Source organism: Ischnura elegans, chromosome X (genome assembly GCF_921293095.1).
Source record: "Ischnura elegans chromosome X, ioIscEleg1.1, whole genome shotgun sequence".
Classification (NCBI taxonomy): Eukaryota; Metazoa; Arthropoda; class Insecta; order Odonata; family Coenagrionidae; genus Ischnura; species Ischnura elegans.
The window spans coordinates 41,950,021-41,972,540 of record NC_060259.1 but is presented as its reverse complement, the minus strand read 5'-3'; the positions used below and the strand labels follow the sequence as shown (position 1 = coordinate 41,972,540).

The 22,520-nt window shown below is 37.0% G+C and overlaps 1 protein-coding gene across 1 annotated transcript; it reads left to right on the top strand.

Moving 5' to 3' along the window:
* The first annotated feature begins 1,688 nt into the window (after positions 1–1,688).
* On the top strand, positions 1,689–19,222 carry LOC124170634 (guanine nucleotide-binding protein G(i) subunit alpha). Its single transcript, XM_046549493.1, has 6 exons — positions 1,689–2,080; positions 3,384–3,568; positions 3,802–4,088; positions 5,104–5,198; positions 8,509–8,697; positions 16,884–19,222. The coding sequence occupies exons 1-6, from the start codon at positions 1,960–1,962 to the stop codon at positions 17,072–17,074; spliced, it is 1,068 nt and encodes a 355-aa protein (XP_046405449.1). The 5' UTR covers positions 1,689–1,959; the 3' UTR covers positions 17,075–19,222.
* The last annotated feature ends 3,298 nt before the right edge of the window (positions 19,223–22,520 follow it).

Below are 22,520 nucleotides of genomic sequence, written 5' to 3'. Positions count from 1 at the left end.
AAACGGCTATTTTTTCGGTGCGCGGAGTCATTTATTGCACTGACCGTGTCTACATTTTTCAATTTTTTGTAATAAAATAAATCAGAATTTAGGATAAAATTTCTTTAAAATGACGTATAGTTCATTTTTATAGCATGTAGTGAAGCCAGGATATAAATTTGCAAAGTACAGCGGCACATCATTTTGACGCCGACAGTAGAAGAAAACGCTGTCTTCTTGGCTGGCACTCGAATGCATGAGGATCAACGTTGCTCTACATTTTCATATTTCCTCCCTTGATTTTAAACATCATGGAATTTTCTATGTCCTTCCGTAACTGAAATTCAACAAGTGCCTTAATAATTTGAGTCCATCGTAACCATCGAGAAACACCTATCCCGATTTTTGTTCGGAAGTTGAGTTTTTATTCTACGGCGGCCGAATTATCAAAAAATCTCAGTTTCAAGTTATTCAGTCAATGAAATATGGAAATATTATTTATATTAATGTTATCTTCGCTCACATAGCACACGGGTTTATCATTCCGTTTATTATACTCTTATTTTTCCGTAACGCTCATCCCGACAGACGGCTTGCATCGAGGCTTTTCTTCTAATTTCCTCCGTGGGAATGCACACGAAAATTTTTTCTGGGGTGTTATTGCACAGAGGAACAATGCACCACTTGTAATTTTTCCTTACTTCACCCATGTTCTCCTTTAAACGCAACGTGGCTCTTCCAAACCTGCAGTTTGGGCTTGAATCTTGGACTCGTACTGAACTATGACGTCACAGCCAAAGATTAGTGGGGGCGGTATTTTTTAGCCCGCGAAACTCGGGCGACTTTTAGTCATTTTCTAGGGTATAAACTGAATTTTAAGCGGAAAAAAGTATATTGCGGTACTAAGTGTTTACTGTAGTATATCAGCATACTGTTTATAAAAAGTATGCAATTTCCCTATTCATTCTATCAAAGAAGCCAATGAAGACTACACATCAAAAAATTACCCTTAGAGAGAAAATAGAAAGAACTTGCGAATGAAGCATATTATTATCTCCCGCGCTTTAAGAAGTTGGGCATGAATTCACATCTAATAAATCAAAGACTGCAGGCAGAATCCAATTGACGAAACAAGATTATACTCTACTTGGCCCCAGAGAATTAATGTATTTTTTAAATTTATAATTAATTAAAATAAAATTTGATGACATCATTAAAGTTTACGTACTCTCAAAATCAGGGGCGCAGCTAGGAATTAATGATGGGGGGTAACTAATAACTGGGTGTGTGGGGGGTATGGAAAACTAACCAGGATAAGTGGTAGGTGCGAGATTAAAATGCGGAATTTTAAGATAAATGGTTCAAAATGGTGATTTTCACGGTTCTCTGAGGGATATTTTATTAATCCTTACTCTATTTTATTAGTAAGTGACTGGCGATGCGAATAGCTCCCAAAAAGGGCAAAAAGATTAACCCTCGATTCAATTTTCGCGCTTAAATAACTTTAAAGTCATTTGAGAGCCTTTGGAATAAAAAATTTTCTGAAAACAGTTATTTAGCCAACTGCTACCTAACCAAATGGAAAATAAAAAGAAAAAAAGTATTCAAAATAGGTTTTAGTTAAGAAAATATGGATAATGTAACTTTTCTCTGCAAATAGATTCTGTTCTCGAAGGGAAGTTCCCTTGATGGCTTTTGTTGTCCGATTTGTTGGTGTGGTTCCAAAATTTCTCATACCGTGTACGCCAAATAGGTCGTGATGCGTTATGTACACTGTTAATTTGGATAATGTTAGCTATTCGATGTATTTTGTACATAAATTTTCGACCTGCAAGTGAGTAGTGTATTAATTTACACATAGTGTATAGTGGAGTGTTCAATGAAACATCTCAAGTATACTTGAGAGGTTCTTTGTGATTGAAGATACTTTCTGAGATACCGGGTGGAGTCACAGAAGCAACAAGTGTTAATATATTTAAGATGGGGTGCGCTGTAAGTACATCGGGCGACAAAGCAGCTGCAGCACGCTCTAAGAAAATAGACAAAGACTTACGAGCTGATGGGGAAAGAGCTGCAAGAGAAGTGAAACTACTTTTATTAGGTGCGTAACGACCGTTTTGTAATCACTGAAACATACTAACCGTTTGAATTCCATTGCATTTATTTTTTTGTTGTTGTTGCATTATGTATCATAATCAACGATTTCAATCTGCTTCTTTGTGTTTTTTGTGATCAATTATTACAACATCATTTATTTTACGTTATTGTTGCTCATGTTGATCGAAGCCTTACTCATGTTGACGCTGTTAGCAGTAGTTAGTGGGCTGAGTATACTTTGGTTAGTTTTAACGGACCGCTTCAGTATTATGTTGTTATAACGTTCCCGTAGAAATGGTATGCAACTTTTAATTTTCATCTTTCAAAAGTACTATTTAGTATAAATCTGTGACATGACTCATAGTATGTTTACTTGAGAAGCATTGTCATTATATTTGCTGTTGTAACGGCCAAACTGTCGAAAAATCATGAGCTAATCATTGCAGTTTCCTTCTTTTGTATTTTTCCTTTTTTTATTTATTAAACACTAACTGTATCCCAAAATGTTGTATTTAATGCAAATTTACTTCAGTTATATGAAATTGCGGTACAGGATTGAGGTACTGAGGTCGTTGCTCTGATGTTTATATAATGACCCAAGTTGTGTCTTGATTTGAATTAAGAGGCACTTCTGCCGTTTTAGGTGCAAATTTATTTTATAATACACCAAATACAACAATTTTGCCTTAAGTTTATACGGTTTAAAAATTTTCGGTATTTTTGTCATGTACTTCATTTTTTCAGGACTATGAGGTAAGGTTTTACGATTTCTTGTCTACTTCAACGGCGATTAAGGCTTAAGGACGGACTTTGTTGTGCTGGGGTCGTTTACCAGACGGTCTTTAAAATGACTCATATTTGCATTGAGCATTTCCAATCTTGCTCGTTGCTTATTTGCTTATTTAAAAAACAGTCAAACATGCATGCAAACGTTCAAAATTCTATGAATTGCACCTAGAGATGTTGGACTTGTCTGTCTGAGTTGTCTCGTTTTCTTTTGTGGAATGTTTATTAATTTTTTTGCTCTAATGGTTTGGTCTTGGTATTGTGCGTAATTCATGTACTCTTTTGGGTTAATTTTAAGTAAATATAAAGTAGTTCAAGCAAAGTAACAGACACAGCTAAAATATAAGTTTTGATTACTGTAGCTCATTTTTGGGTAGCATTTGAAAAAAATCTTCTGCTGAACCATTTCTATTTCTCTGTAAGGCGATTCTGTCATGATAGTTATTATCCCTTATTTTTTGAATGATTAGAATTTAGCATTTAATGTGAATTTTTTTTTCATATTTCTACCTCATTTACAGGTGCCGGAGAATCTGGAAAGAGCACCATTGTCAAGCAAATGAAAATTATTCATGAAACTGGCTATTCCAAAGAAGAATGTGAGCAATATCGCCCTGTTGTGTACAGCAATACCATTCAGAGTTTAATGGCCATTATAAGAGCCATGGGGCAGCTTCGTATTGATTTTGCAGACCCCGGAAAAGCTGTAAGTACAATTATTGCATGTGTATTTTGCATCTCTAATGTTTTGTGACTTCCTCTTTTTTTTAATTTAACATAAATTTTTTTAAATATTATACATTTATTCGCTGCTTGTGGATGTATTTGAACATGTAAGTATTCACGATCTAGTCCAAATTTCTTCTTGATATTTTTTAAGGCCAAATTTCTTCTTGAAGATATTTTATTTTACAATATCTTTTGTTCACTTCCTCCTAGGACAATGCACGCCAATTCTTTACCCTTGCAAGTGCTGCAGAAGAGGGGGAACTGACACCCGAGTTGGCTGTGCTCATGAAGCGGTTGTGGCAGGATGATGGTGTCCAACTTTGTTTTTCCCGGTCAAGGGAATATCAGTTGAATGATTCTGCAGCATATTATCTGAATGCCTTGGATCGTATTTCTCAGTTGGGTTATGTGCCCACACAGCAAGATGTTCTTCGAACTCGCGTCAAGACCACTGGGATTGTTGAAACACACTTTAATTTTAAAGGATTGAATTTCAAGTAAGTGGTTTTCCTCAAGGATATTTTTCTTCCAGTGTGTTAGACCTGTATTGGGGTAATTAAGTAGTTCTTTTTGTAATCACAATTGTACATATTCAGATAAATTACCGGAAGATTTTGTTGGTACATAATTTAATTCTCTGCATATAATTTTCTCCATTATTGTGCCCTTTACTGGTGTACCCATGATAAGCCTGTGATTTCAGTTGCATTATGATGATCCTTTATTCACATTCTACAGATTTATTTCTCTGAGCAGTGTTTGAAATATTTAATAGCTATAGTCTTATCTCAACAGAATTTACATGAAGGGTTTAATATTATCGATGAATAGAGTAACTTATTCTTGATCTGGCGGACTATCAACATTGAAAAAGAAAAAATGTGGCTATTTCAATTGTTATTAAGTTTTTCTTTCATTGGTTAGGATGTAGTAAATCATCCTTAAGTGAATGTGAATAAATGGAAAATAAAGGTTGCAGAAGCTATTGGAACAAGTGGAAGTAAAATTTTTTGTTTTGGAAAATTGCATAAACTTTTCTTCAATCTTAACATCACTTTTGAAACCTTGTTATACAGTTGATTGTCACCATCCATTTGATCTGTCCCAAATGACTGTAATACATATGTTCATATATTCCTCCCCTGTCCGCATTCCACCTTTTGTTATTCCTTTTTTATTTCAGTGTAGTAGTAAAAGTTATTTATTAGTCACGGAATGGTGAAAACCACAGTAAAAATTGTCAAAATAAGGCATTAGAAATAAAATTATATTATTATTACTATTGGAAGTAATATTATATCAAAAATACTGTGCCATATATTCACTCATGGTATATTTTTCATAGCTGTATTTTTTAGAATTTTAAAATCCGTGCCTCACATTGAAGCATCAATGCCCAATTTCATTTATGTAACTGTTGTTTCTTGGGTCTCCCTTGTCATTTACTGGGCATATTTAAGTGCATTTTGTGCTAGTTTCTAATGTGCAATTGCTCCATCCCTGTATTTTCAGGATGTTTGATGTTGGTGGCCAAAGATCTGAAAGGAAAAAGTGGATTCATTGCTTTGAGGGAGTGACTGCTATTATCTTCTGTGTTGCTCTTTCAGGTTTGATTTCCTTGTATTTATTTTATTACTAGCTATAGTAAGTTATGGCTTATGTATGAATATTCTATTTTTATCCCTGTCATTGATGAGAACATCCTGATAGCAAATTTATTCGTAGGATCTCACATCCAGTGTATTTTCTCTATAGAGGCCATGATATGTCCATAACACTTCATAGTTGTGGGAAAATGATAGTAACTCCTGATAAAAAAAAGTGAACACATCAGAGTTAAAAGTTGTCGAAGTCCAGAATCGATACCAAAGTGACAACGAAGCTGAAGTCCAGTACACGAACAGAATTTATTTCTAAAATTGAAAAAATTAGGTAGACCTGCCCCCTTTGAGCAAAATAAACACTTGTAAAACCTCTTCCAAACAAAGACCCCATGTGAGAGAGCAAAGGACGAGCATGTCCAGTAACCTGGAAAGCCAGAAAAATGTGGGATTTTGGGTATTCTGGAAAACTCAGGAAATTTGACAAGTACCCTGGAAAAATCTGTTTTTGACGCATTCAGCATCTAGTGGAAACCAGCCCGTTGTGTTGAATTCTGGCGTGAAAATTAATTTATTTTTCCCTTCTTTATTTTTTATATAATATACCCTGAAGTATCAATCCCTCTGTTGGAATATTTTCTTCCGATGACTTTTGATTATGAGAATTTTTTGTCGGGACTGTAGCGTTATTGATATTATTCACTTATTATTGTGCAGCTCATATTTTGTAATAAGGTGTGTTCGTTTACTGGAATTCAGTTCCAGGTCAAGGCTGTTTCTCTTTGGGGCATTTCGTAGTGTTTAACTTGATGTCGTGGCAAGAACATTTAAGATTCTCATCTTTTGAAGGGGGTTGTTAAGTGTGTTCCCATGTTACACATTATATGCAAGGATCAGGATAATGTGATAATGCTTTTGCTTTATTTACCTGATGTTAATATGCCTTAAATTATTTTAGGATCTGTAGATGATTTGTTGAACCTCATCTTATTGGGATAACCCCTGCAGATAAGTTTCTATTATCTCAACAAGTTATACACAGCATGGAAATAACTGAATATTTATTCCTATGGCTAGTAATTTCTACTCCTTGAGGAGCATTTACTCAAGAAATGATTGTTTAGAACTGCATAGTAACTTGGAAATCTCAGGGAGTTTTTGCAACTGCTGGGTAGTGAGGACACCCTGAGGACTCAAGAAGGGCAGTAAGATTAGGAGATGCTGATGCATTATTTCTGAGGGAAGGGAACTGAGAACATTTCCCAAGTTAAGAATCAAATTGAAGTCACAAATTTTGTGTGGTCAGAAATGCACTAACAATTCTGTGAAAGATACTAGGAAATTGAAATGTGTAAAACTCTGGTCTTTGAAAAATGTTCAGCTGGAGGGTGTTAACTTATTTTAAAAGAAGTGTTTTTGTAGCGTGAGAGATTGTGTCTTTGATAGAATAGGAAAATTTTTGTTGGATACAGATTTAGTGCATGCTTTTATGAGACCGGTGCACCATTTCATTCTATTTTGTGCTGAATGAGGCACTGGCACTCAGAATTCCAGCATTTTTTTGATAACATACTTGAATGAGGGTGGCATCTTCTTGTTGCCTGTGTGTTTGTTCTCAAAATACACACTCTCTGACTCTGACTCCTCATTGTTACCCCTATGACTGCCATGGCAGAGTTCCCTATACCTCCGCTTGGGTGGCAGCAAAGCCAATTGGCTTTGTTAAAATGAAAGTCATTAAATGCGATAGTAAGTAGTAAATGTTTGATAACTGTACCATGGAAAGCAGTGTGTGATATCTGACTATGACTGGTAATGAAAATTGAGCTTAATTTTAAGATCAAGGGAAGAAAAATGGAAGGTGCCACATAGACCCTCTGTGGTTACTTTTTTTTGATTAATTGATTTCCAACATTTTGGGGAATGTAAATTATGAAAACCCTGACTTGCCCCCTTAAAAAGTCACAATTTGAGTGGATTATGGTTTTTGCATGCCTCTGACCCCTTATAGCGCTCAAGGGATCTTAGCATAATTCTTTGGATTGAGGGAGGTTTGGTGTGCTCTTTATTTCTATTGACCCCTGAAATCTGGAGCAACAAGTATTTGAAGCTGAACATTCTATGGGCGTATGCAACCTGAGTGACAAAATAATGAAATTCCTTCACTTTCCCCTCAAAAATATTGAAAATGGTTCTTTCTGGTATTTCCATGGATGACTCCAGTTCACAGTCTCTTACACTACCTGCAGGATCGTTATGTAGGCATTTTACTGTAATTCTGGTTTTAGTGCTTTGGTCAGTGAACTATGATTCCCTATCAAGGAGGAAAGCTTATTTCCTGGTATCATTTCCATGAAATTTTGTTCCTTCGCTGGGCGTTTTCTTTATAATCTCATTTACTATAATGGAATATTTCCGAAGATGGATACCCCAGTATGACTTTTTGGTGGTATTCCCTTACAAGGTTCATGAATATGGTGATGAGGCCCGTGGGCTGTTTCACCAAGTTTATTTTATTGTTGATTGTGTTAGAGATTGGCAGATAAAGAGGTACATATTTTTGATCCATCACCTACTTATCAAGGTATTTTCAACAATTTATCAATGGCCTTTATTCTTTCTAGCAAAAGTTGATATCACAAATTAATGGCCACAAGTTTGCTACTACTCCTCAGACTTACTCTTGGGCCTTGTGTCTTTCATGATTGTTTATACTCATGTGAGTAATTCCTAACCTCGATGAAAGGCTCTTCCTGAACAAATAGAATAACCAGAACTCTAATGATGTTACCAACTCATGAAAAGTGGTCGGCCATCCTGTTTTCTTATTTTGAACTTACGAAAGAACAGCTGAAAATATCTTTTTCATTGTAACTTATCAACTGAGATCCTAAGGTGAATTCCAATTATGGGTCTGGGTGAATGATTCCCATTTCGTATGATTCAGCTGTGTGTCGAATCATGGTGGTTTAATTGAGTGGTGATTGGATGAAGTTCAAAATAGTAATACCAATAGTGTGTTAGTTTTTAAGTTCCCCTTCAGGTTGTATCAATGTTTTTACGGATTATTGGGTATAGACTCAGCATGGATTGGGAATTTTCGAAATATTTAAGGAAGTATTGTGAGAAAAATGAAATTGCCGTCTTGCAGAATATGCATTTTGTTGTTATATTAGATATTTTATAAGCTATTGAAATTCCATGTTTGTCTTGTTACGCTGCAGGTGTTTGAAGTAATATTATCGACTATATTTCAGGGGGATGAATGTTTACTTTTATATGTAATTAAGTAAAATATTTTGCTTTGCATTTCCAGGCTATGATTTAGTTCTGGCAGAGGATGAAGAAATGAACCGTATGATAGAGTCAATGAAGTTATTTGACTCCATTTGCAATAGTAAGTGGTTTGTGGAGACATCAATTATTCTCTTCTTGAACAAGAAGGATTTATTTGAAGAGAAAATCAGCAAGAGTCCTTTAACAATCTGTTTCCCAGAATTTTCAGGTGAGGCATATAAAAGTTTAACGTGCATCAAATGAGTGTGCAAGCCTTTCATTTGGATAATGTTTATTTGACTGTTTTTTTTGGGGTTGTGGAATATTTTTTCATAATAGTAATCTGTCATCATGCATGACATAATTCATCTGCAGCAAGTACCGTATAAGCGCGTGTAAGAGGCGCACCTTTTTTCCCAGATATTGCAGCCGAAAATGGGGGTGCGCCTCTTACACAAACTTCTTATCTTCCCCCCCTCCCCTTAACTGGTTGCAAGTTCAAGGGGAACTGAGTGGCCTTGGTTTTCAGCGTGAGTCAGTCATCTGAAACCCTGGGTCAAAATCAAGCGGCAGGCAGGGGAGTTTCTCCCTTAGTGATGTATTTTAAAATGCTCCTGTTTGAATTTCTTGCAAGCATCGCGCCGTCACGTCGGTACCCCAGAGGTGAACATTGAAAAGATCGCGCGGGGTGATTCGCTCCGGAGCGCGCGCTAAATTTATTGCCACGAGTGGGCATCCCGCGGCATTTATACTGCATATAGTAATATTGGTGTCAAAACCTGCGGTTGAAAAAATTCGAACGAGTGTGCTCATTGTTGGACTTAATGGTGGATAGAAGAAATCGGAAATGCTTATAAGTGAAGAGCGCTGAAGGAGAGGTCGAGGGGAAGGAGCGCGCTCCCTCCCTTCCGTATTTAAAGCTACGAGCAAAGGAGCAAGGGAAGAACACGTCCGATCTTGCATGTGATGTCGTTGCCTTTAAAGCGAAGGGGCGAAGGCGCAGCAATGTGATATACGCAGTTTGCGTTGCCTGAGTTCCCAGTCCGTCTCGTCTTGTTTGAATGCGCTTATGCTACGCTTGTTTCTTCCGAAATTGTGCTGTTTGGACTATGTTGAATATTAGTAGCCTTATGTTAGCTATAAATCTTTGTGTCAATCAATTAGAGCTCAAAAAACTTAAATGCTGTAAGATATACGTCGCGATAGGTCTAATTCTTTTTAGAACCTCGTGCGTGTCATACAATTGCTGAAAGATATCAAGATATCTTCGAGCCCAGAAGGTGACTCACGTAGCATTTGACCTCCAGAAACTCGGGGAATTGAACCTGGTAGACCGAAAAAGGTCAGTTGGTGGAATGGGGTAGGGATGAAACATGTTTCCATTGTTCCACTGTAACTTGATATTTTCCTGTGGAGTCTCGGAAAGGAAAAAAACGGCAGAGGCATTAGCTGATGGAGAGCCGAGTGTAGTTCCGTTAGGCCCCTTGCACACACACCGATTTTGGACGGCCGGTAAAATATTGGCCGATATTTTACCGGCGAAGCGATGCTTGCACACACGCTGGATTTTTACCGGTCAAACGATACGTTGCTAAGTTTTTGAGCCGGCGTCGGCGATCCACAGTGACAATAGCCGGCAGCTAACCGGCATTTTGCCGGTGCCGGTGTGTGGTCGGTACGTGTGCAAGCTCCAATGCTCTCCCATTGTTCACTATTGGAATGTGGACGGCCGATATTTTACCGGCCGTCCAAAATCGGTGCGTGTGCAAGGGGCCTTAAATCTACGACGTGGTTATTATCCTACGGCGCTGAGATTGCCCCGATTGTTGTTCAATCTCTTGGGAAAGCTCATGCCATTTTCCTGTCGTGTTTTGCCTTAAAATTTTCCACGGCTGCAATTCTATTGCAATACTCCTACGAGAGCTTTTAAACAAAATTGTTCGTGAGTAGGACAAGCAACGTAGAGCGATGGCGTATGCAAAGAGAGGATCGGAACTCTTTCTACTCCCTCTTATGCCGCCGCAGTTATCAAAATTTCCTCTTTCAAATAGTACTGAAAGAGGACATTTCGATAACTGTCGAAATTCCAGACATACGTCTGCAACACCGCACGATAGGATTAAAAAAATGTCGCAAAATTTTTTTTCTTTATAGCTTCGATCCTCAAAATAGGGGTGCGCCTCTTACACAAGCTTATACGGTATATTTTTGACATTATAAGGTCTTTTTCACTGAGAAAGTCATAAATTATTTTGAGTATAATAGCTTCGATAAAAGTTAATGTGAGATCTTTTGGAATAATATGTGGATACTCAAATTTATATGTACAAGATGGCTACTTGAAAGATTATTCATTTCAAATTTAGAAGAATTTGCAATTTCTGGTATTATTCTGTGCATTCTTTACATAACCATTGGTAAGACATCAAAAACTGGCCAAATACCATCCAAAAAAACTTTTATTACGCTACTCCTGGGTTCTGTAACTTGAAGTGCTATAGATAAGTGCTTTGTGGAGCTCTTTTCTCTAAATTTTATCCTCAATCACAGAAGAAAGAGTTGAGAAGTGCTTCCACGATTGTTAATATGTAGTGCTCCGAGTAGTACATTCCGGCATTCCAACTATTTCTGAGAGGAGATTCACAAAATGTCAGCTTGTACCTTGAGATAGTCTCTCCTCCCATAGATTTTATGGCTAGTAATGTAAGTATTTTGTTAAATCGGTGGACAGTTTCGACAAACTCCTTCAAACTTAGGGAGCCTAAGGAAGGCCTTCATTATGTTTTAATTTGATCTCTTTGCTGTTTAACAGAAACTTGAAGGATGAGAAATTATCAATAGCTCTCTCTCAAGTCGTCTTTGCAATCATAATATTTACTTTGGCCGTGTCCCAATCCAGGAGGGTGTACCCTGTGCCCTACCTGCCCTTGGGGTATCATGCGCCCTTTGTGCTCTTTCAACTGACCCCAGCACAAAGGGTAGAATTGGCCATTCTGTGAATCAGAAACAAATGAGCTACGGTTCCCACAAATGCTGATTTTTTGCTCACACAACCATGATAAATGTTTTTGATTGCTATAATATTTGCAAAATGGTCCTTACCAAAGAAAGGAGATAAAGATTAAACACTAAATAGCATGAAGCAAGCATATGTCAAGTATGAGAGTAAGTCGTAAAGATAAAATCATTACACATGTTTATCTTGTGAAAAGAATTCCTCAGTGTAATAAAAGGCATTTTAAGGTGTCATGAAGGTTAGATATGTCTAATTTTGTAAGTCGTGGTGAGGTTCTAGGGTACAACAACTGAATTTCAGCAAGAAGGCTGTTTGATGATATAACGACATAACTTTTCACGAACCATTACCACTATCTAAACAACCCCTGTTCAGACTGTGCCAGTACCACTAGCTCCAGAAACCACTCCACTTTATTGAAATAGTTTTAATAGTAAGATTAACTGATGACAAAAAGTAACCTTGATCGGGAGGTAGGTGTACTCAAGTACCTATCAAATCCTTGTACCACACACCTTTCATCGACACAAGTTGAAGTTTAGAGGAACAAAATGAGAATTTTTGTTACAGAGGGATTAGGTAAATGCATGCTTCATCCTTACTCATGGAAAACTAGTTTAAACGTAAACAATTTTAATTTTCCTGTTGAATACTTCTGATGAATGTTTCTTTGGTTCTCAGCCAGGTTGATGCTTTTATATAAGTCAAAAAAAGCATAAAACTGGCTTGTATAAAAGCATAAACCTGGCTGAGAACACGAGAAATATTAGTTTAAACATATTTGCACACATTTAAGATTAGAACCTTCACGTAAGATTCTTTTTATTGGGATAAATAGTTAACTGTATGTTAACTGTATGTTAACTGAAATGGATGCACATAATACGGAAGAACTAAAATTACCAACATAAGTAACCATTATACAAGAATTTTAATGCCAATACTGAGGTTGATGCAAATTTCAATCGGGCAAACTATTAAGCCATGAAAACACATGGTTCGGAGATGGAGATTAAGTTACAGTGAATAATATGATGCTGAGGTTACACTTCACATTATGCCGATAAATATCGTTAATTTTTGGTAAATACATACCTCATATAAAGCGGCGTATAACCTATACTTTTAAGCAATTAAACAAGCTACCCTTCAATAGTTTGAAAGTGAGAGCACATGGGACGTAAAACGAATTTAAAGGATTAGCTTCTTTAATTATTTTTGTAACTAATGCTATGAATTATAAGTATCCCCTTAAAGTAGGAAACAGCGGTAATAAAGTAAAGATGACATGAATAAACAAACCATTCCCTTAGTGTCAACCTTTATGGAATGGAATATTATCCAAATATTGCGCTTTATTCTACACAATTATCATGAAAACTTCCGTTTATTCGTTCAAACGACATTCACTTAAAGAGGCTGGCACAATCATTGGTGAGTAACCCTTTCCGCCGGCATGATTCTATTCCATCCTTCTGTGGTATAGACTGCCGAAGGGTACGTAGGTACCTTTCTTGTACCCTTCTTGCCCTTCACTTCTCAGGCCCTTCAAACCCTTGCCCTATGCATATTGGGATGACACTTCCCTGACGTCACTTTATGATGTCAGCCAAGGAACTAAGGGCGTATAACCGTGGATTGGGACACGGCCTAAGGATTTCTTTAGTGTGTCAAGATACAAATGGGTAGAATATGGGGATTGGGTTGGTGCGGTGGCTAGAGTGTTGGCTTCCCACCCGGTGGGCTCGGGTTCAAATCCCGGCAGTGGCAGAGAATTTTCAGAGACTGCCCGATCCCAGCTTGAGTGTTGTGTGGAGGACATTTCAAGCGCAACCCACCGTCCGTCGGTTGGGACGTTAAGCCGTGGTCCCCTTGGCGCCTTTCGTTAAGAGCAGGCTAAGGCCGATGCCGGGTTTCTCTCCACCCTTCCCTCATGGAGCAAATGACCTCAGCTGTCGGTCGCCCCCTCCAAATACCATACCGAGTAGAATATGTTTGTTCACTGGTTTCTCATTGTTTGATCATCAATTAGGGTCAACAAGAAGTCATCTCTTTCGCTGCCATTGTGCTCAAATACTTGCATGTGCAGTTGTATACTCCTATATTGATGGTGGTGCATTAATGAACAATAATTGCATTCTGTGACAGTCAGGTTTTCATCCTTTTATGTTAACGAAGGATATGAGTTTTTATTCACTGCAAAGCATTTACTATACTTTTTTATAAGCTGAATTGATATTTATGGAGTTGATGGATCATATTTATATCCATAGATTCTCATGGGTATTTTTTAACATGAGTTTTTTGAGAGCTATAGAAAAGAGTTAACTGTTTTTACCGTATCTTATCAGATTGCCCCACAAATTAAGGATGAAAGAAAAATATCTACAAAGTAGTACTAAGGTCAAATTAATAGAATTATTGCCAACCAAAGAATTCAATGCCCTGCCAACTCAAAACATTCTGGGTATTGTTTTGGTAAAATTTTCTCGAGCATATGATGAGGTGGAAATTTGATTTCTCCCACAAACTCAGAAATTAATTCAGGTGTAGTGATCATCACCATGACACTGGTTGGTAATCTTTAGAGGGATATAGACAGTGTTGTATTAATTCATTTACTGCAATAATTGTGAATTCTACGGCATTATATTGTAAGTGAATATCTGCATAGCAGAAATAATCATAATGGATATACTCATTCACCTGATTCACTTTGTCTTGTTGTCTTTTTAATGCATTTAAGTGGCAGAAAGGCACTTCTAATTTACAATTTTATGTAAGCAGCTGTACATATACTCACACATACATGCTCCTTCCGGGATGAATTTGGATATGCAGTGGAACCTCGTTATAGCGAGTACGGGCTATAGCGACACCCCCGCTATTACGAGAGATAGCCGATGCACCGTCAATTGACCCTATAATAAGCGTGTTAAAAAATTTGTTTTTACGAGGCCCTTTCGGCGTTGGCTCTCGCCATGGCGAGGGTTTCACCGCCGGAAGACTTTCATCAAGACTCCTTAACATCTGTAATTGCTAGCGATCTGTTAGAAATGAAGTTAATGGAGTGCTCAGTCTCAAATTTATGTGGTAAACTGTCGTTCGATAAATATAATGATTGACGAAACAATGTTTTGCATGATTTTTATTCAGTGCGGCGCTTATAAATTGTTTGAATAGTTAGTCGTTATTTGAGTAAGGAAATTTAGTGATGCAAAAAAACATCGCCTTTCGTCTGGATTTATGCTTACGTTTATCGGATAGATGTTTATCTGTCGCCGCACCACTCCTGTTCCTGTATATCTGTTCGCAACAGGTATATTGGCTATTATTTGCTCCACCTCCGGTAAAGCGACAATTCGCTATAGCGAGTGTTTATTAGTGCACCGTGGGGTGTCGTTATATCGAGGTTGCACTGTAGTAAAAAACCTGCACATTTTGTAAATTAATTCTAGGGATATAACTCGTACACATTGCTTTACCTAGTGTAATATGTAATAAAATTCATCATAATCTGAACACCAAATGCATCTTCTCCAATGCCAAACATTCTATTGCTGATGACTTACATAAGGGAACAAGTAATGAATGCTTGCAATTTGCCTTGAAGATCTGATTCAACAGTTGGAATATTAGCTCAATTTGAGTACTCTTCCAGGCATCCATTATGTACCACCATTGTCACATGTTGCAAATCGCCAAATAATTGCTTTTCCCACAGTAGTTAAATGAGTTCAAAAGTATTCTGCTTTATGATTAAATAGAATATATACCCAGCCAACTCAAAATATGTTAGAAAAATGGGCATAAATATCTTTGTTTTGATAGTGTGGAATGCATATTTTCATGGCGGAGATGCTTTCTTGCAAATCCATTGCTACTTTGTTGTTCTCCTTTCTTGTGAAGGCTGTCCTTAATTAAATATATTAAGTCTCTTGAAGAAATATTTATTTTGTAAATTATTGAATAAAATAATGCAATCAGCATTAACTCTTTGTGAACTCTTTGTATGTGAGCACACTTGCCATCACTTGGCATACATTGTATTGGTAGGTTACATCCTTAGTATGATTTTTATATCGCTTCTTCCATGGAAAGATGAATTTCACTGCTTATGGTATTGCAATTCATTCATTCATCATGTCACTGCATTTTTTCATCAAACTTAAAATTAATTAAAATATGCACAAAATGACTAAATAACTGCACAGTCACATGCAAAACTTATAAACATTGGTTCTGTGGGTGTCATAATTTTTTTACTGTTTGATTGAAAAGCTTTTCACTCTCATTATTAGCTCCTCATTTGTTTGGGCACTATAGAAATCTCCATCAAGTTACAGAATACTGGCACAAATTGGCAAGGAGAAAGTTATAAATTAATCTGTATAGGGGATTCACTGATCACCATGCAAAAATGTGTAAAAATACATCACTGGACTACTTCTGCTGGAGGAGGCATTATTAACATACTTTTTCGTGAGTGGACTGTCGGTGCCCCCTTACTCACCGTGCAATGAACATCATTATTTATTATTGTTTGATTATTCCTTCTTGTTTTATCCAGGCTTCAGAGCTTTGTTTTTTCACCATTCTATTTTTAGTATTAGCAGATGAGGTGGAGAACTGGGATGTAAGTTCACATCAAGTGAAAGGAATCATAGAAGTAGAATATCTTTCTCCAAGTTCAAGAAAAATGCTCAAATTTGTTGGTATTATTTTTATGTTCCTGAGGTTAATATACTATGCACACTAAATATAATAATGTTCTGGGGATTCGATGCGTATTATGGAAAATTTGATTGGAAAATCTATTTCTCAATTATCCATGCACTGTTCACAAATCATTAGCTTGTGAAGTCTGGATTAATACTTAAGGCTGATTTTAAAAAGGTTTATGAAGATTGCCGAATAGAATGCCCAAGTTAATTTGCACCAAGGTTGAAATTCACCAAGGAAAAATATTTAGCTTGGCCGGGATTTGAACCTGGATGATGATTGCCAGTCGGGTATGCTACAAGTTACATCACCCAGCCATCTTCCCTTCAGGAAATTTTCAGACCAAACTATGTGTTGACATCAGAAGTTCTCGCTGTGGCACAGGTTGTCCTTACTAAGCCCCTGCTGGAGATGGACATTTTCCAAAGCCCTGTGTGTGGTGGGTGACTTGTGTACAGATTGAATTACACTGAGGGTGAAATTTGTCATTAAAGGTAGCTGAGATCGGGTTAGTCATTTCACGAGTCATCTGGAATGCTAATTGCCCCTATGTGAACTCTCCGAGTTCTTCTCCCACCTGTATGCTCTTTTGACTCCGTTCCTCGATATAGATAGAAATAATTTGGAAATTTTGGTCAGGCTTTTTTAATTGAGTTCACGTGTAATTTTCTTTCTAGGCTCCAATACGTACGAAGAGGCTGCAGCGTATATTCAAATGAAATTTGAGAATCTTAACAAGAGAAAGGACCAGAAAGAGATTTACACCCATTTCACGTGTGCCACTGATACCAATAATATTCAGTTTGTTTTTGATGCAGTCACTGACGTAATCATAAAAAATAATTTGAAGGACTGTGGATTGTTTTGAAATTTCAAGGCTGCATTTCAATGGATGAAAGTTTGAATGATTGATGCTTTTTAAGGCATTTTATATTTTCAATATTTCTAATTTGTTCCATCATATAAGGGTGGGCTCAAGTGAAGTGTATAAATTTATCGATTGGATGAAATAGTTTCTGTATGGGTATAGTTGCCCTATTTTCATTGAATATGTTACTCAATCGATAGCATTTCCTGGAAGGGTAAATTGGATGCAAGCATGTATATTTTCAGCTTTTTAAGAAAAGTAGTAGTGAGTAATAATAGGTTTTACTCTTGTAGCCTGAAAGTGACAATTACTTCTTTGAACTTCTTGCTTTAATTTCTCTGATGTCCTTTTCTTTGTTACTCCATGCATTTATCCCTGAGTATGGCTGTAGTGCACACCTCTGGGTATAACATTGTGATTTTAAATTTGTTTAGTGTTATAATCAATTGTATGAGTTATTCGGGTTGCTTACCTGTGACAGGATTTCGGTGAACCTTTCAGTAACAGTAAGCAATTCTATATACAGTTTAAAATATGCTTGGGCTTAAGACTAACGGAGTTATAAGTATTACTGAAAATGCTATTTCATGTCTTGTTTCGCTAATTTGGCTTACTGTGTTTATGCATTTATAATGGAGGAGTGCAGGAGTTCATTTGCATACAGCTATGTGATCTTGAAAGAAGGAGAATATGTGAATGCGGTTATGCACAAATTTAATCTTGGCATTGAAGCCAATGAAAATTTCCTCATTTTCTTCAGGTAATTTATTGGCTGTGTTCTTTTGATCATTGCATTTTTCTCTATACATTCATCTTGAATTAATTAATTTTTTTAGCTTTCTGGAGGTGTTCAAGTATTTATAAAATATATTGACACTTTCAGTGTTCATTTGTTTTTGTGGGTTGTAATTTAATATACTTTTGCATAGAAATCACCCATTATACATATGAAAACAATCCAGATACACATTGAATTTCTTGTATTGCTAGTTATTTTTCAATCCATTGAAAAATGATGAGGTTTGTTCTATTTCCTAACAATAATGGAGCTCAGACAGCATTTTTTCACATTTTCCTGGAGGATACTATTTACATGTGTAAATCCCTCCTTGAAAACTTAGGTGCATTTGTATTTAGAAAGGAAATGTACCTGTTGTATTGGAATCTGAATAAGAATGAGCATTTTGAGTGTACCAATAATGCATGTCCTGGATTTTCAACACTGGGCACACTTGGTTTAATGTTTTTGTCATGAGCTATTCATTACTTCAGTTTTTCCATGTTATTTCATCCTGTTTTTGAAGACGATGTCAATTCAGTCATGTGGTGCTCTTGTTATTGTAAGTTTGTATAACATTTATAAAAATTGTGAAAACTGTATGAGTGAATATAATGTGTTGTTACATGCTGATGTGAACACAACCCATCCAAAGATGATGGCTATATATTATTGAATGTCCATTCTCGAATGAGTGGCAGGACATGTGGTACCCTGGTGATTCAGATTATTAGCAGATGGCTTCAAATAGATTACAGAATTATCTATGTATGTATATGATTTAATGAATGAGATTGTTATTTTTATTTCACCCTATGTTATGTGCTATTCAACAGCTGCTACAAAGTGAGAATATTTTAAGCAGTGCAGTTCACTTCTAAGGTGCTCAGCTGCAAGCTTTTGTAAGAGAAGCCCTTCATTTGGATGTGAGCTTTGTCATGAAAACCAAGAATGCACAATACATATCCAGCAACTTCAGTACATTTTCTGAGAATTATCAGCCTGCATTTAATTTTAATACCATATTGTTGTGAATCTCTGTAATTCTCTTTTATTCGTAGAGTACTTCTAAGAAAGTATAAAAATCTTATTTATTCATTTTGTCTTTTCTCGTGTGTAATTTCGTTGGGAGTTAAGTTGCCTTTTCCCCTAGGCAATAATATCATTATATTTTTTGATACTGGTGGAACATTATGAATACCTTTTGTTGCATCAATGACATTGTCTTGTGTACTTCTCTTGATGTGGTTGCTTTACAAATATTTTAGACCACTCATAAGCTGACTTTTCCATTAATTTTTACATGCATGAGTTAAAGTCGTATGTATCTCTGTGTAATGTAAAAGTGATTAAAACATCAAGGACTCTGACATTGTATCCTTATTGAACCTACTTGACATTCCTCCTTAATGTAATGAAACACTGCTTGCACTGCATAGTGGTAAGGGCGTAGCCGCATTGACACACCTATTCTTTTAAGGTCATCAAACTCAGACTATGTTGGGCCCCTAACTGGGATTGGGAGGGTGACCAAAGACCTTAGTACTCTTTCCCTGTTGTCTTCTAGTGACTGGGAGGGTAAAAATGGGATTGGCACAATGGACCAAGATAGGTCAGTGTGTCAATGCGTTCGCAATCGTCCCCCTGCAATCTACCTGTCTATGTGGCAAAACTTGCTTCCTTGTCTTTATAGCCCAGTATGGGCTTTGGCCTGCCTCACGTTGCTTGTTCATTTTATTCTGTGCGGCACTTTCTTGCAATGAGATCCTCCTCTAGGTCTTATTGTTTTCTTCTACATCTTGCATCCATCTTTTCCATGGCCAACATCCTTTTCACATTCCATCCATATTTTTATTTCTTCACGCATTCGTTCCACATAATCTACCCTAACTACCTCTTGGGTCTTAACAAATTTCACCATGTCTACCTCTGATGATATTTTTTGTTTCACTTTTTGATCTTTTCCTCCGTGTTACACTTGGTCTGATACATGTCTTAAAGATTGTGATTTTCTTCTTGCATATCAACATGAACCTCAGTAATTTAATATAAACCCTGTTTATGGCCATCTTGTGGTTTCTTCTGTCATTGTGTTCTCATTATTTAAATTAGCTGCAATGTAACAAATGTTTTACATTTTCAAAGTTTTATTGCCCAATTGCAACATTTTGTGTACACCTGCCATACCCTACATACATTTTCGTGTCTACCAACCAGTGAAACCCCTATTCATTAGCTGCCTCCATAAGCAGTATGAAGCTAATTTCCCCTACATCAAACATGCTACATATCATAAATGCAATGTGAATCCTGCCTCATCCCAGCTGCCACCACCTTGAATGGTTAGCCGTCACAATTTTTTCAGTTAACTGTGTAGGTATCCATTAGTTACCAGCTACCAACCTTTACTTTGATAAATACATACTTGGAATATCATTTGGGATTTACTCACTTGAATTGTGCTACTCGTTAGTTGGAGAGGATTGGAATGAGTGGTACATTCTCATCTCTTAAACATCCCTCTTCCCTAAGAGCTTGCTCTTTTTCATGGCTGCCTTTTACTGCCTGCTACCAACGTTGTCCTAATCATTGCCCAGGCCATTTACTCATGAAAATAAACTTGGAAAATTTTAGGCAGATAATATAATTTATTGATAGTAGATGATTATGTGCTGATTTATATGAATCTGAATGACTCTTCAGAATAATCAAATGGTGAATGTCTCAATGTTTTTATGGAAGTAAATAATGTTATTCACAAAAGATTAAGAAGCCATCCAGCGATCCTCAGTCATATCTCAATGAGAGCCTCGATAATCTCTTTGGTGGAGTTGTGAAGGATAATCCTCTTTTCCATTCAATATCTCCATCACGTACTGTTTATAAATTAGGTACCTATTGGACACCTTTGTGTTGAGGCAGATTAAACAGTATTCAAGTGAAAGTTGTCATTTTCAAAGATTCAGTCAGGGCCCCAATGTAAGCCTAGATCCCCCCAAATTCTTATGCATAATTTAATATATTTTTGAATGTATAGTTTCTTTGGTTTTTTGAATCTCTTCAATGCATTCAAAAAATTTCCTATATTAAAATTCCCTTATAATTGTTGCATTTCAACGTGGAGACTATTAGTAGTGCCTGGTCTTCTGTGGACGTAAGAGATACAGGAGTCAAAATGATGTTTGGTGCCGAGAATTATTAGTACTCAAACAGGGATGAGGGCAAACGGGTGCTCGGGTGGTGATTGTGTTGGATTCAGTTTAGGAAAGTCAATTGAAATGAAGTTCTAGGTGTGGTGGTTGAGGAGAGAGGTCTGCTAGAATGTCTCAAAAGATTATTTGCAGAGGGAGGCTGGAGGGAAGAAGGAGGAGATGCTAAAACTGCAATGGAAGGAAGGTTGTTGAGTATCAGCAAAAGGGTAAAAAGAGAACACAATTCATAGATGGAATAAGTAGCAATATGGGCTGATGCCTAACTGAAGAAGGAAATGCAACTGAACAACAAGCGTTTCTTAAAATGTTCCTTGAAAACTAACTTGACTGGTAGAATACTGATAATTTTTATGTCTTTAAGTATGCAGGGGCGCAGCCAAGAATTAAGGCTAGGGAGGGTTTTAGGTGCAACTAATACTTTGGGGTGCGGGGTATTGCATACCCACCGGGGTAAGCAGGAGTTGCAAGGGCCCTCCTCCAGAAAATTTTAAGATTAATTGTTCAAAATGGCGAGTTTTACCGCTTTATGAGAGATATTTGATTAATCCTAACACTATTCTTTAAGTAATACTAATCCATTAAGTAAAATGTATTAAACTTGAAAATTTCTTTGAGCTCTGGGGGGGGCGTTTATCCCCCAAAAACCCCCTCGCTGCGCCACTGGAAGTATGAGCATGGAAGAAGGAGACAATCATAGTAATATTGACTTACTTGATTAAATAATCATGAATATCTTCCGCAACGTAACTTATAGCGCATGTGAGCATGAGTTTGTGGGAGAAAACTCTTTTTTAGTAGATGGAAGTTAGCTTGTTCAACACTTGGAAGGGATGGCTACGGAGGAAAGTTTCTCACTTAAGATACTGGTGAATTGCATGTGGAGGTACCTACATTAATTAACGTACGTAAAAACTTATATTACACAGGGATGCCGACTTAAAGTTTACACAAAGACAAGGGCTTCCCACTTATAATTTAAAAATTTATAAGTGGGAAGTTTAAAGTTTTTAAAAGCATGTTAGAGGAGTCATATGATCAACATAGATCCCCGATAACTCGAATCTCGATGTCTGGACACTCCGGGGAAAATCGTCAAGCCTGACACATTTTATCCTCATACCCATAACGTATTTTTGAGGGGGCTCGGGCCCCCTCAAGCCCCATGGAGTGGGCGCCACTGATATTACATAACTATCATAGAAAAAAATAGCAGCTGGCGCCTTAGTTTATCAAAGCTTAGAATTAAAGGTCTGTTTTTCCCGATTTTTTTCGTGTGCAGGCACAAATATAATTTTAAGGCCAGTACGGGTGTTTTCTGATACAAATTATTCGTTTTTCTAGTAGTTTCGGTGAATATAAGGCCTGTTACGCAACAAAGCCACCTTACGTCGAAAAGGTGAACTCTAATTGGGCGGGTCAATGGCTATCACGACGTACGGAGTTGCGCTTACGAATA

What these genes read in the sequence shown, in the direction of transcription:
- LOC124170634 (XM_046549493.1), top strand. Translation starts at nt 1,960, where the DNA reads ATGGGGTGCGCTGTAAGTACATCGGGCGACAAAGCAGCTGCAGCACGC. An exon ending in AGTGAAACTACTTTTATTAG is followed by an intron (nt 2,081 to 3,383) that starts GTGCGTAACGAC and finishes CCTCATTTACAG; the next exon opens with GTGCCGGAGAATCTGGAAAG. An exon ending in CTGTTTCCCAGAATTTTCAG is followed by an intron (nt 8,698 to 16,883) that starts GTGAGGCATATA and finishes TTTTCTTTCTAG; the next exon opens with GCTCCAATACGTACGAAGAG.